Source organism: Acomys minous, assembly GCF_964271855.1.
Source record: "Acomys minous genome assembly, chromosome: 17".
Classification (NCBI taxonomy): domain Eukaryota; kingdom Metazoa; phylum Chordata; class Mammalia; order Rodentia; family Muridae; genus Acomys; species Acomys minous.
In genome coordinates, this window is record NC_140500.1 from 26,244,593 (window position 1) to 26,270,007 (window position 25,415).

The 25,415-nt window shown below is 49.3% G+C and overlaps 1 protein-coding gene across 3 annotated transcripts in view; it reads right to left on the bottom strand.

The window, feature by feature from the left end:
• CACNA2D4 (calcium voltage-gated channel auxiliary subunit alpha2delta 4) overlaps positions 1-25,415 on the bottom strand; it is a gene marked incomplete at its 5' end in the record, with an annotated part of 99,668 nt that overhangs the window by 48,751 nt on the left and 25,502 nt on the right. For 2 of the 3 annotated variants that reach the window (XM_084766092.1, XM_084766091.1), the window contains 15 exons: positions 375-468; positions 2,462-2,559; positions 2,630-2,675; positions 4,202-4,269; positions 5,158-5,219; positions 13,291-13,362; positions 13,903-13,989; positions 17,273-17,347; positions 17,657-17,737; positions 18,398-18,475; positions 21,163-21,296; positions 23,406-23,484; positions 23,900-24,013; positions 24,125-24,214; positions 24,590-24,664. In XM_084766092.1, coding sequence (XP_084622218.1) covers positions 375-468; positions 2,462-2,559; positions 2,630-2,675; positions 4,202-4,269; positions 5,158-5,219; positions 13,291-13,362; positions 13,903-13,989; positions 17,273-17,347; positions 17,657-17,737; positions 18,398-18,475; positions 21,163-21,296; positions 23,406-23,484; positions 23,900-24,013; positions 24,125-24,214; positions 24,590-24,664 — 1,253 coding nt within the window. The remainder of the gene's footprint in view (positions 1-374; positions 469-2,461; positions 2,560-2,629; positions 2,676-4,201; positions 4,270-5,157; positions 5,220-13,290; positions 13,363-13,902; positions 13,990-17,272; positions 17,348-17,656; positions 17,738-18,397; positions 18,476-21,162; positions 21,297-23,405; positions 23,485-23,899; positions 24,014-24,124; positions 24,215-24,589; positions 24,665-25,415) is intronic. The other variant, XM_084766093.1, reaches the window with a different exon arrangement.

Below are 25,415 nucleotides of genomic sequence, written 5' to 3' on the forward strand. Positions count from 1 at the left end.
CACTGAGGTCGAGGCCAGTTGCAACCTTCTACTGAAGCTGGAAATAAGCCTGGGCTTGTCTGTCTTGCACTAAGTGGGGCACTTATTGGGTGGTGGGAGACCAAGGGTGGCTGGAGACCAACCCAGAGAGCAAACCCAGTGCAGTCTGTACTGGGCTGCAGTGGGGACTAGATCTCATGCCTGGGAAAGTTGTATTTGCTGTTTTTGAGTGAGGGGCTGGCAGGGGCTGAAGGCCGTTGTCACCTGCATCCCACCATACCCTTGTGTCCCTGTTCTTATCATGATTCTCTCGGGGGGGGGGGGTGTCTTTCCTCACTCAGTCAGGGATAGAATACTGGGTCTGCCTGTGCCGCCACCGCCCCTCCGGTACATACTCAGAGATGTTGAGCGCCAGTGCTGTCCAGTAGGCTTCCATGGGGGCTGTCACCACTGCGTCAAACAGCACCTCCCGCACCAGCTCCTCGTCACCTGGGGAGTAAAGTCACAGGAACAAGCCACATGTCACCCATTACACATTCTCCCACCCCATTCAGGACAGCACACTTCCTAGAGGCCGAGGATGTAGCTCAGTTGTGGTAACACAGCCTGGAATCCCGGCTCCTGGAAGTAGAGGCCCCAATGTTGGAGGTCACCTCTGGCTACATAGCAGCTTGCAGACTAGCCTGTCCAACAACAGTATCAGCAATGCCCACAACGCAGCCCCCTTCCCCAAAGAATTTCAGGAGAATGATGATGCATGCAAATATCTCTGGGCATTAAAGTCATCCAAGTTGAGAAGGCATAAAAATATCAAGCCTCCCTGTTCTGTTTTCAAGTTCTCAACCACAGCATGGATGTGAGCTGACACCGAAGGCCTTCCCAGTTCAGCACTGCGGAGTGTAGAGGTTCTCTGGAGCCAACCAGGGCCTGCTCAGCCTGCGCCAGCTCCCGCCTTCTCTGTTCCCTGATTCAGGACATGCTGGTGGCAGTGGGTGACCTGGCTCAGAGCTGCCCTGCCAGTGGTAACCTTCAGTGCCCCAGTGCCTGCTGCCTCCCTGGCCTGGCTACTCTTCTTCCACTGTCCACAGGTGGCGGGCACTCTCTTCTCTCTCTCTCTCTCTTAGATTTTTAAAAAACTTTTTATTGAATGGAAAATCACATAGCACAAAACTAACTTACAGTATTCAACTCAATGGCTCCTCTGCTTCACTGTATAATACACGTCCTCCCACTTGCAAACTATCTTCATCACTTTTAAGAGAAAAATCCCGGATACTCGGGATTCTTCTTCCTCCATAGGGACCCTGCTTTCCACCTGTCTCCGTCTCCCATCTCTGTCAGCACTCCATCCGTGGCACCTGTCACGACAGCGGCGCTACATATGTGTGCGGCCTTGATCACTGCCTGGCCTCTCCCCTAAATTGCCAGCTCCCTAAGTGCCAGGCCTTGGCTGGGTTGTCTGTGTCTCAGTCCTTGCCCAGGTCCGTTGCAAGTACATGCTCACTTCAGCCTTGTTGACCTGGCAGGTTGGTTTTGGAGACGGCCTTTTCATGGGGAGAACTTGTATGCAGCTGGACAACCAAAGAGGACAAAGGGGCTTCCTGAGGGCCATGGTCAAGTGAGCACTGGCCATTGGCCTGAGTGCCCAGACTTGGAAATCACGCCCCCCCCTCACCCCCCCCCTGCAGATCACAGGAGTGAAGAAACTGCCTGACCAAATGCTATGCTTGGTAGAAGGCGGTGTCTGCTCCTTGCCCACTGCCAGGTGGTGGTGGGGTGTTGCAGGATGTTTGATCCCATTATGAACCCTGAGACCGTGACCTGTAAAAACCTGTTTCTAGTTGTGGAGTGGCTCACTCCCGACACACACCCTTAACCCAAGAGCTTTCTGTCTCCTGTAAAGAAATACCTGTGGTTCTGGCTCACCTTTAATCCAAAAGCTAGGTCAGGAGGCGGAGCAAGAAACCAGCCCACAGGGATTAAACAAAAAGAACTGACATTGAGAGAAGGGTGCTTAAGATAGTGTGGAGAAGAAAGGGTTTTTTCTTTTTAGCTTTTGGCTTTTGGCTTTTTCCTCTGGGGCATGAGCTGGGTAGGAAGGCTAGCTGGATGCTTTCTCTGCCTCTCTGAGCTAGCAGTTTCTGGCTCCTGAGTCTTCATTTGTAAAATTGAACATTTGGGATTTTTTTCCCTTAAAGCAACAGTGGGGACAGATGGGACAAACAGGAAGGTTGGAAGGGGCTAAGGAAGATCCTGGCCTCTAACAAAAGGATCCTGAGTACAGGCCTCCAGTTCCCAGAATGCCCCTGTCCCACATGGTCCACTACCCCAGCCAGCTTTGCCTGTTTCTTTGGGGGCTCTTCTTGTTCTCCTCAAACCACCCTTGTGATCTCAGGACGGCTTGATGGCACTCTCCACCTTTAGGGAGCCCTGAGCTGATGGGGCCAGAGGACAAGTTCAGAGGCATGCGTTAGGCACTCACACTCCAGGTCTGGATCCACCTCTGTCAAGAAGCGGACCACAGCTTCCAGTTGGCTGAGTTTCCGGTGGTCCGGGTCGATATCCGTGATGCAGTAGATCCTGGAAGCCCAGAGAGCCCGTGTTACCTCAGATCCTCCTTTCTCCTTCCTGCCCCTACCTCCTTACTTACCAGTCGCTGGCCAGAGACAGATCCGGATGAAGTAAGTCATGCAGGCCTGAAAGCAGATTCCATACTCAGATGGCTACCCTGTGGCTGTGGGCACACACCCAGGTCTGCAAATGCTTTTGCTGGGAGGGTTCGCTTGATGCACACCTTCAGCGTCTTGCTACCGGTTTTAGTGGCTACAGCCTTACACCTCTTTAGATACCGCTGCCTTGCACAGCTTCAGCAGCAGTGCCCCTTGCTATGGAAGGATGTTGCAGGGGCCAGTGCACCCCTGTGGCAGGGCAGGGCACCCTGGGAAGCTGGAGGAGGTGATGTCATCTCATCTAGGCACCTGATAAGGTCAGGGTAAACTTGAGGGAGGGGCCAACAGGAGAGATTTCTCAGGGACCTCTCACAGCTTGCTAGCCAGACTCCTGTCCCCATCTTCACTATGCTGTGTACTTCACAGAGATACCTGTCATCATAAATAGCCCTCCACTGTCTATTTTTTAAGTTTATTGTTATTCTTTTATAAGCCTGGGTATTTTGCATGCATGTATGTCTATGTACCACATGCATGAGGCCAGAAGAGGGCATCAGATTCCCCTGGAACTGGAATTCCAGATAACTGTGAGCTACCATGTGGGTGCTGGGAACACAGGTCCTTTGCAAGAGCAGCAAGTGCTCTTAACTGCTGCCACCACTCTAGCCCTCAGCTGTCTGTTTCTTCTAAGGGCACCAGGGTCACCAGTCTGGCCCATCCTAATGGGTTCATCTTGGCTTGATTACATCTGCCAATACCATAACCCCCATAGAAGGTCACAGCCACAATGTCCAGAATCGGGACTTGAGCACATCTTTTGAAGGGACAGGAAGCCTGAGAGAGTGACCCTGGGAAAGATGGCTGGAAACCACCAGGAAAGGAAGCATTTCTAGAACAATTCTGTGGATGAAGTCAAAGACGAAGATGCTGGGCATAGTGGTACATACCTTTAATCCCAGCACTCGGGAGGCAGAGGCAGGTGGTTCAGCATGAGTTCGAGGCCAGCCTGGTCTACAAAGTGAGCCCAGGACAACCAAGGCTACACAAAGAAACCCTGTCTTCGAAAAACAAAAAACAAAAACCAAACCATAACAATAAAAGATGGAGGCAAGGTGAACAGTTGGAGGCCACTGTGATTGTCTCGGGATAAGGGGACTATGATTAGTGTGATGGGAGAATGCTGGGTGACAGGATGCACCCCAAGGATGAGAAAGAAGAATGGAAAAACATTGACGTGTCCCATCTTTCAGGGCTCCCAGAGGCATCCTGACCTTCATGAAGGATGATTCTCTCAAGGTTCCCGGGTAACTGGGGTCATGGGCAGTTTAGGGTCATGGGTAGCTGGGATCATGGGCAGTTAAGGTCGTGGGCAGCTGGGGTCATGGGCAGTTAGGGTCATGAGTAGCTGGGTTAGGGGTAAGGCTCTTCTCTGCCACCCCACCTGGTGGGGAATGCTCACCCTGATCCCACCCTGGGGTGACCCTGCTCAGCCACCTGAGAGAGTACATCCCCTATCACACAACACACCACAGTCAGTGCACAGCTTGACCTACCTTCCTCCACAGATGTGTTTCCCAGGAGGATGTATTCCCCATGGCCCCTGGTCAGCACCACTCCCAAGCTAGAGAGAAGAGAAGGCAGCTATGTCCATGTTGGCTGTGTCCACTCCAGCTGCTCAGTAAGCAAGGAACTTTGGACACAGGACAGCACTATGCCCTTCTAGCTCTCCTCCTTTAGCCTGGCCTCACAGCTCGTTCCCTGAGAACCAGGAAGGCACTGCTGGTTTATCAGTCATCCTTTCCTAGAAGGGCCCTGGAAATACCACAGACCACCCGCAGCTCCCACATTACTTAAGGATGTCTAGAGGTTCTGGGGACCAGCTGGCACATTTAGAGGTCTGAGGATGCCCCTAGGTTCCTCTCCCAGTGCACCCCATCTCTTGGTAGCACTTCAGACTTGAATCTGGGGAGCATTGAAAGGCATAGAGCCTGGGCTCTGCCTCGCAGTTCTGATGCAGTTGCTTTGCAGGGGCTGGGGTGTTCTCTGGGATTTTAGTGGGCTGTCTGCACAGGGAGCCTGAGCTCTACTGGGAAACGAGGGAGGGAGCCTCAGGAGCTGTTCACTCTGAGCCTCTCATCCGACCACTCTGCCTTGACATCTACCTAGACTGTGTCATGTCATTGTCACAGCCAAAAAGTAACCGCGATAATCACCACTGGAATCTCACAGTGACACATGTAAGGCACAGAGAGTGTTTGACTCAGGTCACAAAGCCTGGAGGTGGTGGAGCTGGGATTTGAACTAAGAGTTTGACTGCAGAACTGGACATTTAGCCACACCGCCAAAGCCCATTTAGATCCCACTTCCCGAATGCTAGCTGACTAGGACCTTTTGCTGTTAGCACAAAACTGCTGACTGGGTAAGAAAGAATCTACTATCAAATCCGAAAGTTCGATCCTGAGCTTGTGCCCTGTCTCAAATCCCTGGCTTGTGACAGTATCCCCCTCACCTGAAAGGAGTGTCGCTGATGTCCGTGAAGAAATAGTCATTGGTCAGGAATAGAACTCGTTTCTGAAAGCAAAAGAAAAGTGCCCTGGCTAGGTGACAGAGTGGTGCTGGCTGCCGGCCCTCGATCCACACCTTTGCTGGTCATTGCTCTGTGCCTCTCTCACTCCTCACCCTGTCTCTAATCAACCATCACAGATCCTTTGAGGACAGAAACACTCCACCGTTCAGCAAACTGGCTCTTTTTGGACAGTGCTTTTAAGGTCTAGGCTTGTCCAGCCTATGTGGCCAGCACAGCACTTGAAACATCTTAGTTAATTTAAACCAACATCAAGGTAACTTAGATTGTCCGTGTGGCTGCCATGTTGGACTCTGCAGCAGGCACTGTGAGCCGAGGCTTCCTTTGGGACCGTGAGATAGCACAGGGGCTAGAAGCATCTAGAGCTGGGATGTGTAATAATATCTTCCTGGAGAAAAGTGGGGGACTTCTCTCCCCTGACCCCACCTCTTCAACTTTTAGAAAAACTGCTAGAAAAACTATAGACTCCACTTCAAAGAGTGAAAGAGAGGGAGAGATTCAGAAATCCACAGAGGAAGTGAAAGGATAGTGGGAAAGCGGTGGACAACAGAGATCAGCAGGACTTAGCTTCAGCCGCACAGCTCACAGGTGAGGGCAGGGTAGGGAATCCGAAACCACAGCCCCAAAGGGTCAGCCTGAGGAAAACTGGCAGTCCTGCCCTCATAACATGCCCACAGCCCCCACAGCAAGCCACAGCCCCACAGTGATCCTACAGCCCCCAAGCAAGCCCACAGCTCCTACAGCAAGCCCACAGCCATTTTGAAATTGTCCCAGATGAAGATGCTTAAGGAAACATTGTCATTGAGGCCATTTGTGAGGTGGAATCACCTGGGCTGCTTGTGTTGTCTTTTCAGTATTTGGTCTTTTTGCCTCCCCCCATTTCCATGGGCAATAAATAGTCTTTGGTCACTGTATGGGTGATAAATGTCTGTTATTGTTTTAAAGGGGGTGGTTATAAGAATGATAAATAAATGAATGTGCTTTTAGACCAACAAACATTAATAAGCCAAAAATATTACATTGGCATAGATCTTTGTATACAGGATGCTAAGGTATTGTATCTATGTAATTCTTTTTCAAAAAATCTATGTAATTCTTAAAACTGCAATGTTAAGTTCTAGTCGTTTTTTAAAAAAGATTTATTTATTTACTATTTGTGCAGCATTCCACCTGCATGTGTGCCTGTATGCCAGAAGAGGGCACCAGATCTCATTATAGATGGTTAAGAGCCACCATGTGGTTGCTGGGAATTGAACTCAGGACCTTTGGAAGAACAGACAGTGCTCTTAACCTAGTCATTTTAAAAGCTAATATTATGAACTGTTTAGGATAAGTAAGAAATGTATATTAGTCAGACAATCAAGCTCATGTTAGATACTAGTATCAATCAATCAATCAATCAATCAGTCAATCAATCAATGCTTAAAAAGTATATTGTTCAGTTTCCAAGCCTTGGACAACACATTCTTGTATGACTGCAGAGTCATTAAACAAAGCAAGGAGGAAATAAAAAAAAATTCTAGAGTCAAATGAAAATGAAAGCACACCCTACTAGAACCTCTGAGATACAGGTAGAGCAGCTGTAAGCAGAAAGTTTGCGGTTGTGTGTGCTTACGCTGTAAATGAGAAAAGGCTGGGCAGGTAGCTTGAGGGGTAAAGCGGCTTGCTGCCAAAGCTGAGGACCCGAGTTTCATCTCTGGAATCACGTGGTGAAAGGAGAGAACTCCAACTCCCGCACACTGCCCTCTGCTCTCTGCAGGCACTCTGCAGTGTGTGTGTGTGTGTGTGTGTGTGTGTGTGTGTGTGTGTGTGTGTACACCACACACGTGTGCACATACATATATACATACTAAATAAATAAATGTATCTTTAAAAGCCAGAAAGATATAAAATAAGTACTAATGATGTGCCTCAAGTGTTAGAAAAATAAAATGAATCTAAACCAAAAGCAGGAGATGTCAAGAAATAATAAAGACCAGGACAAAAATTAGTGAAATTAAAAGAATAATATATGACTTAAACAACTTGGTAATTTTTAAAAAATAAATAAGATAAACCCTTAGCCAAAACAAATAAAAGACCTAAGTTAATAAAATTAAATAAAAAACAGAAGTTACTACAGAGTTCAATGAAATCCAGAGAATCATTAAGGAATATTTTGAAAACTCATATTCTTTTTTTTTCCCGGTTATTCAAGACAGGGTTTCTCTGCATAGCCTTGGCTGTCCTGGACTCACTTTGTAGACCAGGCTGGCCTCTAACTCACAGAGATCCACCTGCCTCTGCCTCCCAAGTGCTGGGATTAAAGGTGTGCACCACCACACCTGGTGAAAACTCATATTCTAAAAAAAAAAGTAAACTAGGAAATTTAGAGGAAACAAATGAATTTTTGTATACACATGATCAATCCAAATCAAATTAGTAGGATAGAAACAACTTAAATATATTTGCAGCAATCAATGAAACTGAAGTGGTACTAAAAATCTCCCAACAAAGGAAAACCCAAAACAGATGGATTCATCACCAAAGTCTACCTAACCTTCAAAGAAGAGCGAAGACCAATGCTGCTCAGAGTGCTCCATAACGGAGAGAGAGATGGCAGGAACCACCCATCTCACCCTACAAATCAGCGCATGGAAGTCAGAGAACCAGCTGGTAGGAGTCAAAACCAGCTACCCATGTCTTTTCATAACAAAGATTTATTCTATCAGTTCTGTTCCACTAGAGAACCTTAGCTTATATGTCTTGGATTATCCCAAACAATTCTTGGCAGAAAGAATAGTGCTGAAAGTATCACAATTTCTGATCTCAACTTATATAATAGGGTTATGGTAGCAAAAAGAAGATGGCAGTGGCACAAACACAGACATGAGCAGATTTGAGAATCTAAAGATCAGTCAACACAGCCACTTAATTTTTGACAAAGGCATCAATGTATACATTGGAGAGAAGTCAGACTTTGACAAAGGGTGCTGGGGAGAGAGGTCCATGCAGCTCACCCAGCTTGATAGTCAATTCAGAACAAATCAAGACCTTTGCTATAGGGTCTAAAACTCAGAAACTGCTGGAGGAAACGTGGAGGAAAGACTTCAGGATACAAACATAAGAAGGGCTTTCTGAAAAGGGCTCCAGTGGCATAGAAAAGCATCCTAAGGACTGACAAATGGGGCCACATGGATTAAAAGACGTATGCACAGCAAAGGAAGAGACAGCCTATAGAATGGAAACAAATCTTTGCCAATTACTCATCAGTCAGAGAGCCAGTCTCTAGATCGTGTAAAGAGCCACAACCCCAAACACTGAAACCATCACATACTGCCAATGGGGAATGTAAGCTAGTCAGTCACTATGGAGACCAGTATGGCTGTTTCTCAAAACACTGCACACAGACTGCCATATGACCCAGCCATACCACCCTTGGGTGCATGTGTACCTGAAGGACTCTAAGCCAACATTCTACAGGGACACCTGCCCCTTTTGGTTTATTGCTGTTCACAATTGTTAGGAAATGAACCAGCCTAGATGTCTGTCAACAGATGAATGATTTAAAAACAGGAGGCGCATGCGTGTGTGCGCACGCGCACGCACGCACACACACACACACACACACACACACAGAGGAATTTGGAAACTCCTTTAAAAAAAGTGAAGTCATGACATTTGCAGGAAAACGGATGGAACTGGAGATCATTATGTGAAGTGAAACAAGCCAGACTAGAAAGACAATATTCTGTGCTTTCACTTACATGTGGGGTCTAGATCTAGATGACATCGGGGTGCCTATATAAATGTATGTATTTATGTATCCATGTGTGAGGGTTGTAGAACTTGAAAGGGAATCCTGAAGGGATGGGTGACATGGTAGAGGAGGATGGAAAAGAGGATCACGGGATATATGCGACATGAAACAGATGAGAGAGGGTGTCTGGGGGAGGAAGGGAACTAGTCAGAAAGGGGCAGGATGGAAGTGGAAAATATGGCACCGAGTGAGGTAGCCCAGGCCCAGAAAGAAAAATGCTGTGTGTTTTCTATCTATAATAATATATTATATTATATATAATACATATATATGTATGTATAAATGTACAATATATTTTATATAACCTATAATATATTAAAATATAAAATATTATTGCATATATAGTATATAATATATATATATGTAGTTACATATAATACATTCTGTGGTGGTTTGAATAGAAATAACCCCTACAGACTCATGTTTGAATCCTTGGTTCATATGAAGTAGCACCTTGTTGGAGGAAGAGTTACATGGGGGGCTGGGCTTTGAGGTCTCCTATGCTCAAGCTATGCCCAGTGTGGCTCACAGTCTCCTTCTGCTGCCTGACGATCAAGATGTAGAACTCTCAGCTCCTTCTCCGGCACCGTGTCTGCCTGCACGCTGCCATGCTTCTCGCCATGATGATGATGGGCTAAACCTCTGAGACTGTAAGACGATCCGGTGAAATGTTCTCCTTTATAAGCGCTGTCTTGGTCATGGTGTCTCTTCACAGCAATCAAAGCCCTATCTAAGACAGAAGCTGGTCCCAGGGATGGGGTATGGCTGGAGCATCGCCTGGACCATGCTTTTGTTTGGAGTAATGTGGACTTTGGGACTTTGGATTAGGAAAGCAGTTGGACACTTTAGGCATGGCTTAATGGAAGACAATGGTGCTGAGGGTGACTTGAATTGTGGGGTCCTGGCTCAAGTGAGCTCAAAGGAGAATGTTAATGTGTACTTAGAGATGGTCCTTGTGATATTTTGGTAAAGAATTTGGATGGTTTTTGCCCTTGTCTGAAAAATCTGCCTGTAACTCTGTGGTGTGGTTATTAGGGGTCACTCGTATGTAACTCTATAATAAAAAAGGAACAAGCTAAGCAAGAAAAAGTAGAAAATGTACATTTTGAAAAGAAATGGAGCACCAGGTAGTGGAACAGAGCCAAGTCCTGTGTTCAATGAGATAAACAGATTAAGGAAAAACTTGATGTTGGGCTGGAGAGATGGCTCAGAGGTTAAGCGCACTGTCTGCTCTTCTAAAGGTCCTGAGTTCAATCCCCAGCAACCACATTTAGAATGAGATCTGGTTCCCTGGCCTGCAGGTGTACAGGTAAGCAGAACACTGTATACATGATAATAAATAAACCTTTAAAAGTAAATAAAGAAAGAAAAGCCTGATGATAAATGGAATAAGGGAGTGGTGATCTCAGGGCAAGACACCATCTAGCTAAGCTTCTAATTTGTGAAAAGGAATTAAAGAAAAGTTTAGAGTCCAGCAGTGGTGGTGTATGCCTTTAATTCCAGCACCTGGAAGGCAGAGGCAGGTGGATCTCTGTGAGTTCAAGGCCACCCTGGTCTATGAAGCGAGTCCAGGACAAACAGGCTTAGGCAGTGAAGGAAACTATCAAACCAGAAAGCCGGTGAAGATGCAATTGAAGGAGGGGGCACGCTCCAGCCCCAGCAAGCAGTAAACTTGGCAGATTCCAGCCGTGTGGCCCTGGCTTTAGAATCAAGGATAGAAGGAAGAGATTATGGAATCTCCCTCTGCAACTAAGGAAACCTCCTGAGGCCAGGTGTGTGGCGTAAGCGTCCGTCCCTTCGTGGAGGCCCAGAGAGGCCACTGAGTGAAGCTGTGAAGGTGAAGTCTAGATTCCCAAGTATATAGGAGATCCCAGAGCTGTGGGACACCCGCCAAGGAGAGCTGCTAACAGGGACTGGAGCCAGCCCAAGAGAGAGAAGTGTGTTGCACCGACAAAACTGAAAGGGGTTGGGGATCTGAAGAACACTTTGACATCAGACATGGAGGTGTAGAGCTTGGAGTTTGCCCAGTTGGTTTTTGGTCTTGCTTTGGTCCAGTATTTCTTCACAATGCTTGCTTTTTAGAGTGGTAATGTATGCCTTGTGCCACTGTATGTTGGAAGGATATGATCTGATTTTTCATTTTCATTTTACAGGGGATTACAGTTAAGTGACTTCATGAATCTCAGAGACTTTGGACTTCAGACTTTTACATAAGTTTGAGACTGTTGTAGACCGTGGGGATCTTTGAAGTTGGACAGAATGCTTTTCTGCATTATGGTATGGCTAAAAGCCCATGGCTACAAGGCCAGCGGGCGGAATGTGGTGGTTGGAATAAAAACGGCCTCCATAGACTCATATGTTTGAATGCTTGGTCCATAGGGAGTCACACTATTAGGAGGTGTGGCCTTGTTGGTGTAGCTATGGTCTTTTGGAGAAAGTGTGTCCCTGTAGGGATGGGTTTTGAGGTCGCTTATATTCAAGCAAGGCCCAGTGTGGCACACAGTCTCCTTTTGCTGCTTATGGATCAAGATGTAGAACTCTCAGCTCCTCCTCCAGCACCATGTCTGCCTGAGGGCTGCCATGCTTCCTGCCATGATGACAACGGACTGAACCTCTGAACTGGAAGCCAGCCCCAGTGGAATGTTCTCTTTTACAAGAGTTGCCTTGGTCGTGGTGTCTCTTCACAGCAATAAAACCCAAACTAAACACAAAAGTAGAAGGAAAGTGAGAGGAAGAGTGAGGAGGGCTAACTAAAAGTAAATGTAAGAAAATGCTACTCCGTAATTTAATTTTATAAAGAAACGTTTTCCCAGACACTTGGGGGAGTATTTAGGACTGGCACTCTGAGCACACAGGGCTCAAAGCCTTCAGTCTTGACTGTGTGATTTGCCAGGATCCTAGTAGGCACATTTCTGGATTCTCTGACTGTCTCCATCTGTAAGATGTGGGTAATCAGGAACCTGCCTTGTAGGGCTGCCTAATAAACGGGCATCGGTACTGTGCTCAGAGCTACTTCCTAGAACTCTAGGCTGCCTTTACTGGAGGTATCAGCCGTAGGGAGACACGGCAGCCACACGCTATGAAGCCAGTATCTCATCCCATTGCTTTCACCATCCTGCTTCTTTGATGCCCTCACGTCTCAGGAAGTCCTGATTCACCGAAATGCCTTATTAGCAGCAGTGAGCACATTTCCCAAGCAGGAAGATGTTTCCATGAAAACTCACCCTGCCGTTTCTGGTTAGGACTCTGCCTGATGGCTTTGAGGAGCACGGGGGCCATGAGGGCGTTGGTCCTGAGAGAAAAAGGTGAAGGCAAACTCCACCCACTGTGTTTGCCAGCGTGAGGGTCATAGCACCACAGCTGTTCTGGCTGCCGTATGGCCATGTGCGCATGAGTGACCCATGCTAGGTTCTATGTCGTGGCAGGGTGGCTGTCTGTAGGACTTGTAGGACAGGCTGAAGGCACAGAGAGGGGACTGTGACTCTTTTGGTATCAGTTATCTCGGGTGACCTGGCATTCATGACATTCCCAGTGTGCCTGATGGAGCAGACGTCCCACAGCAGTCCTGGTGGATACCAACTGCCTCTCTAGAAGGGACACCAGCCAGCGCCTCTCAGCTCAGCCTTTGCGGAGATCTGTGTGTGGGGAAGGGCTCAGGTCTAATTGCTGCAGACAGATGCCGTGTCCTTTGAGCGGAGGCAGGTGGGTAATGAAGGAGGTGGTGGGGGTGGCTGTACAGGAGGAGGTGACATATGTTGGTAGCCAGGGGAAGATGTGAATTCAGAGGACACGTCAGAATCATTTACGTGAGAAGACGAAACGGTCTTTCCTAATGACACACAGGTCCACACATCTAGCAGCATTTCCCGGTTTTGATTCTCTGTAGTAAGGATATATGGTTCCAGCCTCTGTGTTTGGATGAAAATCAGCTATAGGGAGCAGTGAATACTTCCAACCCTTCCCATGTGACGTGTTTTAGCAGAGCTTCTGGCAGTTTGCAAGATTAACTGTCACTTTCTCCTATTCTATCATAAACAACCAAAGGGCCAAATAGCAGGCAGTAAGAGCTGGGAGTGTTCTGGCGAACTCCATACCCAGCGGTCTCTAAAGAACGGAGCATCAGTGACACCAACAGAGCGCTTTCTGCCCACCCCCCACCTGCTGCCTCCCTCCTCCACACCCCTAGGACACAGTGAAGTCCAAGTCCAGGCTCAGTGCTGCCCACTGGGACCTCATGGGCACTGTCTCTGGCTCCTTACCCCTTTGTCCAGTGGCACCTTCACGTCCATGGAGTGAGACCCCGTTTCCCCATTGATCATGGCGGTTCTCAGCTTTAGGGGGAAAGAAAAGGGAGTCAGTGTCTGTTTACCCCAGGTAAGCAGGGAGGTCTGGGGGGCTTTGATCACGACTTAGGATTCCTAGGACATTGGCTCGTCCCTTTGCCTCTGAGCAGAATTCCAGGAAGGAAGAAGGTCAAGGTTCGACTGGGTCGAGGTGCCACTGACTCACAGTTCTGGGCTTTCACTGAGGTGGTGTTCTGAGGGGGTCGATGCTCTGGGATACAGGGTTGTGCTGCTGAGACATAATGTCCCCTAGGATGTGATGTGGAGATTAGAAGCTAAGCACAACAATACCATGGGCTTATAGGCATCTAAACCATGCTGGGCTTATAGGCACGGTCTCAGTCTGTCTCAGCAAACCCTGCGGCTCTAGAGGCATGGCTTAAAATCCATGCTTGCTGAAAGAATCTCAAGTACAGAACTCACTGCTTGGCTCCAGGGTTGCCCAGCGCCCTCAGCCCTCCCCAGGGACCCAAGTGCTTGCTTGCCGGCTACAAGACTGGGTGAAAACTTCTTTGTTTCTCCACTCACAGTTTCAGCTTGGTCCTCCCATTCCACTTCTGAGAGGTCCACACTATTGTAATTGGGTTTGGGCCTCAGCTTCTTGCCGTCTCTGTACTGGAGTGGGTCAGATAGGATGGGAAAAGCAGGGTGAGTATCCACCTTCCCTCCCTTCCCTCTTCTCTAAAATCTTTCAAGTACCCTCGTAAGATCAAAGCATCCCGTGACCTCCCAGGATGACCCAGGCCAAGCCTGTACTCATTACAAAGCTTGTCACAGTTTGGACAGCTCTTATTACTAGAAAGTTCTCTCTCCTATGGAGTTCGGATCTGTCTGCTTCTAACTTTTACTTATTGTTGTCAGTTCTCTTCTGGAACCACCGAGGACATGTTCTTCCTGACAAGGCTTGGGAAGCTCAGTCTTATCACTCATAAGACCTGACTGTCTTCCAGCCTGAAGATGCTCAGCTCCCTTGAAGATGCTCAGCTTTGCCAATGTCACCCTGAACGTGGAGCTGCCAGGGAAGAAATCAATGCTGCACACAGCCAGGAGGTGAGTGGCATGTACGCTCTGCTGTGTGTCTGTTGGCGGCTTGAACAGCCAGGCCAGCTTGGCAGCCCAGATGGCGCCATCAGCCAGGCAAATCCCCTCGGTGTTCTCATGTGGTGCACTCCCACACGTGGGTGTTCAGTTTGCAGAGCACCCACCTATTTCTCATATATTTCATCTTGTTAATCTCAGATGATCATTTTAGAATGCTTTATGAGCAATCATTTTCTCCTCCAGATTTTAAGGCATCTGCAGAAGCATTTCATCTTGATAGATTTTTTTTTTTAAATTGGTCAGATCCGAGTGCAGATCTGCAGTGCTTAATAACCACCTGTCTCCAAAATTTGACACAGATCCATGAGCCAACTCTCTGGGAGACATCATTCTCTTGTTCTCTCTCTCTCTCTCTCTCTCTCTCTCTCTCTCTCTCTCTCTCTCTCTCTTTCTCTAAGAGATATCATCATGTTATCTGTAATTACGCCCATGATACTTCCTTGGTTTAGCTTAGTAGTGCAATCAATTAGAAGAGAGGAGAGTTTACCACCAGAGCGTATTAAAAATAGTACCATCTACTTCTGTAAAGGGGCCCCTAGTAGATGCTTGGGTGGTTGAAGTCACTGTCATTGTAGTATGAGTGTTTCTACATGGTCCCTACTCTCATGGCTTCTTTACCCGTGGCCCACACAGTGCTGTTGTCAGCCTTCCTGATGCTCACACCCATCAACAGTACTGCCCTGCTTTCTTCTACCCGAGCTGTCTCTCTGGCAACATTCCAGTGCCATTTCCCAAATCCCAGCTACACCTGACAGGTTGTAGCCAATCATTGGCCTCTTAGAATAAACGTATAATTTCATTTGGTTAGGGTCATTGACATAGAAAGGTTTGTAGGCCCCCAGCATGCCTTTTTTCTTTAAAAAAAAAAAAAAGATTTATTTATTATGTATACAGTGTTTTGCCTGCATGTGTGCCTGTGCACCAGAAGAGGATACCAGATCTCATTATAGATGGTTGCGAGCCATCATGTGGTTGCTGGGAACCAAATTCAGGACTCTTGGAAGAACAGACAGTGCTCTTAACCTCTGAGCCATCTCTCCAGTCCCCCAGCATGCCTCTTGACCTTTTAAAAATTCTATTGCTAGGAATATTCTCTACTATTTTGCTTATATGCTTTCATATATTAGATTCTCTGAATAAGGTATGTTTTTCTGTTTTCAGCACTTTTACTAGTATGATACTGTCAGGCACACAGTAGGTCCACAATATGAATTGGCTGGTAAGCATTATTCACGCGAGTGTCCTAGATGAATGCTGACATGTGGGGTTTCTGTTTCATGCCCCTTCATTCTATATGTCAATTCTGGGACCAACCTACATGGTCTCCCACTGTGACCCATTTGATAGCATTGGCCCCACTCCCAGGAACTTATTAGTGTAAGGCTGTCCATTATTGGTTCAGAAACACGCCCTGCTGAGTCTGAATTGGGGAAGACAGAGGGGGCAGACAGACCAATGTGCTCCACTCTGAGGCCTACAATTTGCCTTAAGTGGCTCAGTCAAAGGTTTTAGGATATTCTGTGTCCCCTTGAGCTAACTGGCACAAGACTCAGTTCAGCTTATCTCTCCAAGTGACCCCCGGGACAGAGAAGCCCCTTCTTAAATTCTCCTGCTATCGAGGTCTCTCTTGGGGTTCCTTAGAAGACAGAAGAAGGGTGGTGTAAGGTACTCCCAGGACTTTGGCTCCCCTTACCCATCCAGCCGTCATACCAGCACTGTGGCCATTGCCACTTCAGACAGCACCAGTGCCTGGAGGTAGAGTTCTCAGACTCGGGGCGCTCTGGGGAACTCATGTGAAAAATACCCACAGCTCCTGGACAGAGTCAGAAGGGGACAGGGGTCCTGGGCGGCATCAAAAGGCCAGCCCGGGGGCCAGCTCACCGTCCTTGTGAGAGTGCCTTGCTGCTTTTTGTTGTGGACTCACTGTCCACATTCCCTGCTGACCATCTGGTAGGTTGTTGAGGGATGGAGTCACTGGGACAGTGAGGGCTTGTGATAAACGTCCACAGTGATTAGGCTTTAACAGATTTGTTTTATTCTTAATGAAGTGCACATGTGTGTGTGTGTGCTTGTGTGTGGCTATGTACACGTGAATGTGGGTGTCCGTGGAGGCCAAAGGCATCGAATCCCCTGAGACTGGAGTTCAAGGGTGAGGGGGCTATGAGCTGCCTGCAGAGGGTTCCAGGAACTGAATTCAGGTGCTCTTAACTGCCGAGCCATCGGCCCCTCACGCTTTGGCTCAGAAACATCTTTCTAAGGCCTCTGTGTTGACGAAGGCTGGGTTCCAGCATGGCGCTGGTGGCAAACGGCGGGACGTTTGGAGATGAAGCCCAGCGAGAGGTTTAATGTCCTTAAAGAGGGTTATGGAACCCGACTCTCTTTCTCATTTTACTGCCTGGGGTCAGCAGGTTCACTCTGCCACAGGCTCCCATCATGCTGTGCTGCGTGCACCCCACCATAGCAGAAAGCAATGGGCTCAGCCAGCTGTGGACTGAAACGGTTCTTTCTTTATAAGCTGTTGATTCCAGATGCTTTATTACAGTGGTGGAAAGTGGGCTGTCCGGCAGGACTCCACTCTCACAGCCGCAGCCCGCATGAACGGCTCTCTGGTGTGCTCACTGATCATTTCATGCACTTTTGCCCCGTACATCCTTGTAGATAACAAACGATTTAGAAGCAGGTACAACGATGATGATTTTTCTCTTGCATTATCCAAGGAATTTAAACCATTTTTTTTTTTGTGAACTGTCCTCAAACCTATTATTGTTAGTCTCTCAAAGCAAAGATCTGTACTTACCAAAGGTCGGAGGTCAGGATGAGAGAGGATGTAGCCATTGTTAGTGTTCAAAAAGGCATATCCATGCACCCCAAGCTGCCAGAGTCAAGGGTTAAAGGCATTAGACACGTTGGATGGCTAGGCATGGAAGGGGAGGGGAAGGGATGGTTGAGAACAGCGGCTCCCAGCAGTGGACTTTAACTAGGAATCACAAGAAGCAGGGCCACACTTTAACCTTCCGGCCTCTGGTCAAGCAATCACGAACGGAAGTCACAGAAACTGTGAGGCCAGATGACTCTCTCCTCCCTTTAAACCGATTTTCTCAGATGTTCTGTCATAACACTGGAGTGCTGGGGCTCAGACACCCCACCCCGCCCCACCCCCAGGGATCCCACTCAGGCTCACCTTGTATCGGGGTGCCAGCTTCATGAGCTCTCTTAGGGTCACATCAGAGCCCACCACACCCAGCAGAATGCCGTGGGATCGCTAGACGGGAAACCACAACGTTCAGGGAAACGGGGCTCCCCAGACTAGACTCTGGGCCTCCCCAGAGCCTGGAAGAGGGAGCATCTAATCGTCTTCCCGTTGCGGTTAGAGTATAGGCTGAGTTGCCCCAAAATAACATTACAGACTCTGTCAGATGAGGCCCCAGAGCAAACTCATGGTTGCAAGATTATTGTCTTGCATTAATATTTAAGTAGCAACATTTACACGAGATACAAAGCTAAGTGAAATATTAATATTCACACCAGAGGATGAAATAGAAGGATCGTAAGCTCATGTAGCCTCTAGAGCACAAGTGGCCTGTAAGGAAGCATTTTCTGGCCAGACAGACCATGGAAAGCTCTAGAAATCCCCTTACTAGAGGCCTTCATGTACTCTCCAGAGTCTATCCACTTTGGTTGCCTAAGGGAGGTTAATCTGGAAGGCTAGCAGAAGACGCCATAGCCTCTGTCTTAAGAGAAGAGCAGGCTGCAGGAGCATTGGGAAAGCACGGGCTCTCAGCTCTGTAGTTGGCCAGGAGGCTCTTGTATGGCTGGCCCAGGACTGGGCTTGGGAATTTACATCCAACCCTTGCACTTGGCTGTGAAGCTCAGTGGTCTGAGCTCCAACCTCCATGTTACAGCGTGGGGAGTAGGCACTCACTGTTTCGTTCTTTTTGCTGAAGACTGGCATGGCCACTGTGGTGAGGAGCATGAGGCTTTGCGCTTCTGAGGTGAAGAGCTGCTGGGAGGAAGGGCCAGAGATCAGAGGAGGGGTGGACCCAGGTGTCTGCTGGCTTGTTACCCAGAGCAGGGTGGGAGCCCACACTCTTAATGCAGGGGCTGGAGGGAGCTAGCAGGAGCTCCAGGGGAGTGCCTGGAGAGCTGGGAGGGGAGGCAGGCAAGGTCTATGCCAAAAGCCAAGCAGTCTCATCTGGCCAGACCAAGGATGAGCACAGGCCGGGCAAGCAGGCTGTTTTGTGTCTGCACAGAACAGCACAGCACAGCTTTTTCCAGATGCCTCAGAGATGGCCCCAAGGTCCTTGCCCCACATGGCCCAGGCTAGTGAACAGAGTGAAAGACATTTCTGCAGAGCCGCTCAGACATACAGACATGGATTAGGAACCATGGCCGGAAGGCAGGGCGTCTGGGGTGTCATCTGCCTCAGGTCACCCCTAACACACACACACACACACACACACACACACACACACACACACACACCCCTAACACACACACACACACACACACACACACACACACACACACACCCCTAACACACACACACACCCCTAACACATACACACACACACACACACACACACACCCTAACACACACACACACACACACACCCCTAACACACACACACACACACACACCCCTAACACACACACACACACACACCCCTAACACACACACACACACCCCTAACACACACACACACACCCCTAACACACACACACACACACCCCTAACACACACACACACACACCCCTAACACACACACACACACACACACACCCCTAACACACACACATACACACACACACACCCCTAACACACACACACACCCCTAACACACACACACACACACACACACACACACACACACACACACACACACACACAGGGCAGATGCCTAGCTCTCTCCACTCAGAAGAAAGAACCGGAACTAGAATTGTGTGCAACCCATGGGGGCTCCCCTGCTACCTCAGTAGGGGCCTGCACCTGTGCCCTGTACTATAATGAAGACGACAACCACGTGACGTGGAAGCAAGCATGCTGTGCAAGCTGCCCTGCGCTCAGGTCACCGGAAGGCCGCTGTGTGTACTGCAGACTTCCTGGGATCGGCGGGAGCTTCGGATCTTCTCTTCTCCTTCTGCTGACACTTCAGCGTGGAGCTGGGAAGCGAGCTCTTTCTGTGCACGGACTGCACTGGCATCTCTATTTAATAAGGCTCAGTCTTTGTGGCTACACAAGACTCTTAGGACCTCACGGAGTTGTGGATCTACAGGCCAGGGGAGCATGGTCAGGGCAACTGTGGCCAAGTCTGGGCAGGGCTCACTTCCCCAGTTCCCTTATGCCTTCTCTCATACTTGTGTAGTGTGAGCTGTCCCTGCCCCCTTGGCTCTGTATCATGGTAGAGGGTGAGGTAACCTGTCCTCTCCATGGACTAACATCCTTAACCTGAAGGTTCCAGAAGTGGGTCCAGACATCTGCACGTGGGCCTGGTTTGCAGGGAGGTTCACGTTGCAAAGGATAGGAAAGGGGAGATTGGGGAGATCTGACACTAGGGGCCAGAGGTCATTTTTTAAAGTGAAGACAAAACTGCCTTTGTTTCCAGGCAGGGACAAAAACAGATCCTCAGCGTGGCTGACATAAAGTACCTGAAATCGTTTGCACAGTGGCTTAGTGAAGCAAGGTTTTGTCTCTGCCCCTGTCCCCTCCTTCTCAATTCCTCTGCTAGACTCATGCCCAGTGGCTACCTAGGCCACTGCTATCTACGGCTATCTTTCTCTCACTGCTGCCTTTCAAGTTCTCAGACCTCCTTCTGCCAGGTCCTCGGCATGGCTTACTACTCACATGTGAGAGAGGCACAGGGAGCCACATGCCTGGCTGGGGTTGGGGATCGGGGAGCATGCATGGATGGAAGAGGAACAAGCAAGAAGGGGTGGGTGCAAGCCTGCAATGTGGTGACGTCAAGATAAGCCCAGAGCGGGTCTTAGCCTGTCTTTCATTGCCTTCCTTTTTTCCCTCTCTCAGCTCTCCAACCACGGTCAGGTGGCCTGTGACCAGTGACCACCTGAACAATGGAAGGAACCTATCTGGATGGAGAGGCTTTTCCCTGTGGCCTCCAGCTCACGGAGTTGTCACTAGCGTGGGACAGATGGGATCCCCTGGTCTCGGGGAAGAGCCCGCTGCAGCTGATCAAGGACTCATCTTACTGTGAAGGGGTTTTAGAATGGATCCCTTGAGGCTTCTGCCCCCAGCTTGGCAAGATGGTTTGTGTCTACTGTTACATCCCAGGGCAAGCGTGCCCCTGTCCTCAGACACAGAGAACAGAGGAGTTGAAAAGCTGAAAGGGTGCCTTCTCAGTCACTTCTGCCGCTTAGGAGTCAGCATGGGGTTGAGTCAGTAAGAGGTGTGTGAGCCAGGAGGAACCAAGGGGCTAAGCATGACTGCCCCCTCCCCACTAGCCCCAAAAAGCAGAGGGATGGTGCCTCTGGGGCAGTTGGGCACAAAGTGGTGCTGGGGGTGGGTTGAGGGCTGCGAGGGGAAGAAGGGCACGGAAGGCTGCCATCTCCCTTCATAACTCCCCCCTGCCCCATGTAGGCACAATATTGGCTTCTCTGGACCAAGAAGTCACCTCTTGCTCCTCCCCTTAACTCTGGGCCTCCCTGCCCATCTGGAGCCACCATCATGCTCACCCTGCTGTCCATATAAGCCTCTGTCCAGATGATGTCATGGTCATGGTTGATGACCATGGGACGGCTGAGCACATGCAGGTACTCCATCACGTTCTCCTGGGCATCGGCCAGTGTGGAGATCTGCGTGTAGTAGCCTGGAGAGGGGAAGGCTGTGTGACTGATCATGGCTTGCAAAGGAGATGCTCTACTTGGCCCCTGCATGGGACCCATGTGCACTCCCAGCTTCTGGGTGCTTCTTGATGGCCTCCCTCCTTCCTGGAGGTAACGCCTGGTCCCCTAGGACAAGACAAAGGCTTTCCATGCTGTATCTTGGAAGATCTTGGAGGAATGCTCTGCTCCCCTAAACAACAGCAGGGGCCTCAGTTGCAGCAGTGATGCCCACCGATAAGTCTCCCACATGTTATGTTCTGTGAGAGTAACATGTGGGTTCAGGGACCCTAACAAGATGGTGACTTCTGTCCCCTGGGTCCAGAGCGCCTCGGTTTCCCTCATCTCCATTTTCCCTCAGGCTATGGAGCAGTCGGCTGTATTCTTTTCAGGGTAGCCATGGTGCTATTGAAAAGGGCACCTGGTTAACGGGGTTGTGAATGGTTTGGTAAGTGCTGGCCTCATTGCCTACCACGTCCCCACACCATCATCCCCCATGCCAGCAAAATGGGACAGCTTTCCTTCCTCCCACGTCTCTTGCCTCAGATTCCTAGCGCATGCTATTCACGAGCAAAGCCCTTCCCCACACTCGCCAACCTGGGAAAGCATCTTTCCTGGTGTTCCCCTGCACCCTGCCCAGCCCATGCCTCTGTGCCACCATGACGCATTCCCATCACATTGCAACCAAGGTCCATATGCTGGTTACAAAAGATCAAGACTGAGTCACTTGTCCCATCACCCTTGAGCCACAGCCTTCAAACAGCACCAGGCAAAAAAGTATATGCTCAGGAAATTTTTGTTGACTCAACAGAATTGGCATTGCAAACCCAGGTCTTGGGTTCTGATCCCAGATGGAAGAGAACCGCTGGTACACAAAACACTATTCCAGAGAAAATGCTGACATGCTGGGTGTGGTAACCTTTACATGCAATCCCAGAACTTGAGGGGCCGAGGCAGGGGGATCACTATGACTTGAGATCATTTTGGGCTATCCAGCAATAGCCTGTCTCATAAAACTAATAAATAGGGTTGGTAAGATGGCTCAGTGGGTAGGGCCACTTGCTAAGAAGCCTTGACAAGCTAATAGGTTCAGTCCTTGGAACCTGCATGATCGAAGGAGAGAACTGACTTCCATGGGTTGTCCTCTGACCTCCACATGCATATGCTTGGGTATGTGCACAGATGGGCATGCACATATGCACACACATAAAGAGAACAAGTAAATAAATAATTGAAAAAGGAAAAAAAATCAACCTCCCTCAGAAAAGTTAATCAATTAATAAATAGGTGGAAAGAAAGAAAAAGAGAAGGGGCTGAAGTAGTAGGCCAGTTGGTAAAGCACCTGGCAAGCCTGAAGATATGAGCATCATCCCCAGAACCCATATAAAAAAGGCTGGCTGGGGTGGCTTGCCCTCGGCATCCCAGTGCCAGGAGGCAGAAGTGGGTGGTTTCCAGCTAGCTAGCCTAGCTCAGTTGGTAAGAGAAATCCTGCTTCAAAACACTAAGATGGATGGAACAACTCCTCCTGGGGTCCACTGTCCTCCACACATGTACACACACACACACACACACACACACACACACACACACACACACCCCTTTGGGCATTTCACCAATGTGTGCACACACACAATAAGAAAAAAAAAAAGATGACTCTCTGCTTTTGTCTTTGAACAAAGAGCCAGCATCTTAATTTGCCACCATAGGAATAAAGATGGGGTGTAAGCAAGCTGACATAGAAAATGTGGGTCCCTTCTTGTCTCCCACCCTGCCTTCTCTGCTGTGTATTTGTACAAGGCTTTATTTGAGGAGACAGCTCTCTTGTGTACACCACGGACAAGCGGCCTCTCATTTGCATTTCTGGTGGCGTTATAAGCCTAGAGTCCCTTCAGGGGTGATGGGCTTTTCCCCCCCAGCCTCAGAGAGATCTGTCCTCACTTTCTGTCAACAATGGGGCATGAGGAGCAGACTTTTGGACACGACACAGCTCCATGCGAAGAGGCCTCTGGAGAGAAGCCTGCCCTGCCCTCCCAGGCACTGTCCTCCATGTTGCTTGTGATCCCACTGGTTCAGTGTGGACTGCTAAAGTCACTTACCTTTGTTGTTGCAGGCGATCCACTTCATGCGGTCAGCAAAAGTCACCTCCCTTCCAATGAGGTAAGTGAAAACTCGGACCTGTCCACAAGAGACGGGCTTAGCAGCTGCAGGCAGCATCAGTGCCATTTGTGAAGGGCTTAGACCTAGGCCCATGCACACCCTGTTTGGGTGCTCCAGTCACACCCTCTTAGGTTAGAGAAAGTTGGGAGGGCCTGGCACGCACATGAACTGCCAGGGTCCTGAGCGTGGAGCAGTTCTTAGGTCTCAAAACCATGCTGGTCCTTTGCCCTACAGCCTCTTGCCCCCTCCTCCGGGCTCAGGTTGCTGTAGCTTCGGGACACGCAATTAGAACATACCTGAACTGGTGAACGGGTCTAATGGGAAAGAACTTTGAGCTTGGATTGTGCTGCGTGTGAGACTACCATGATTTAGAGCTCCCCCTTGGCATCGGGAGAGGCCCCCTTTCCCCTGACTTCCAGCACGAGTCAGTCACCTTGCGGTCTGGCCAGTTATAGGTCTCAAACACGGGCTCGTAGTCCTCCACGGCCCCATCTGTGATAAGCATGATGGCCTGGTTGCAGAGACTCCCTTGTCTGGACTCCTGGAACTGAGGGATCCAGGGGTGAGGCAGTCACTACGGGCATCACGTGACCTGTAGTAGCAACACAGCCTCCCTCCCTCTACCTCCACCCTCCCAGGCTTCGCCCGCAGTGGGTACCTGCTTCAGGATCTGGAAAGCCTCAATTAGGGCTTGGCTCACAATACCCACGCCTTTGACCATCAGTCCATCCACCAACTGCTTGAAATGCTGTTGAGGGGTAAAGATGAGACGAGGCTCAGAGGATCAAGTGGGTCCAGGAATCCTGCTCCTAACTGAGGAGAGTGCTTGGAATTGTTGTCAGGGCCTGGCTGCAAGACTCCACGGTGCAGATAATCACAGTCACCTGAGTCCATGTTTCCCAAGTGCCCAAAGATGAACTAAGTATGGGCAGCTTAGTGCCAATCCATGGCTCCTCCTAGAAGGCAGTGCCGAGGATGAGGCTAACCAGGGGTGGACAGTCCGGGGGACACGCTGTCTTGCTTTGCTCTTCCCAGGGGCCCCGTGGTGGGCAGAACACTGCACGACGGTTTTCACAGACACTGCCCAAGCCGGCTGGGAGCCTTGGCTGTGAAGGAGACTCACCTCTCGGTTGTCTCGATCTGCCTGGACGAGGATGCCTTTGAAGCAGGGCTCGATGTAGTGGACGTAGTCATTGTACTGCAGGCCACAGTAAAGGAGAGAGAGAGAGAGAGAGAGAGAGAGAGAGAGAGAGAGAGAGAGAGAGAGAGAGAGAGAGAGAGAGAGAGAGAGAGAGAACATGAACGAACAGACGAACAGACGTTTCACTTGGGCAATTGGGCAGTACTGTCTGGGGTGTCTGAGCAGAACAGGCAAAGGATCTTGGCTCTAAAACTGCTCCTCAAGTTCTGATTCTAATGCAAGGTGCACCTTCTAGAGTGTGCTGAGAGCCTGCCATCCCGAGGGAATTGCTTTGTGCACTCAGGCCAGCCAAGGCACCTTCCACCAATTCCAGAACCCCCCTCCCTTGCATAATCCCTCTCCAGCCTGGGTAGGAGCCTCCAAACTACTGTTTGTTGTTGTTTGTTTGAGAGAAGGTCTCATTATGTAGCCCAGGCTGGGCTGGAATTTAAATCATATCTCTTGGCGCAGCTTGTAGAATCCTGAGACTATAGGTTTGGGCCTAGTTACAATGTACTAGTTACAAATGTGCCCTTGCCCTTTGTCCTGCAAATGTGTGCTGTCCACAGGGAGAAACAGGAGTGTTTACTGCCCCTTTTCTTACTCTCCCTGGTAGTTAGAATACAGCTGTTTTAAAGCCCCTAATCTACTTTCTGCTTAAGTAATGGGGGTGGGGTGGGGGGTGGGGGGAGAGGACACAGTAGCTGCATCATGGAAGAGCTGTGGGGTACACTGGGAATGCTGGGTGTGAGTGTTCTCCCCAGGAGGT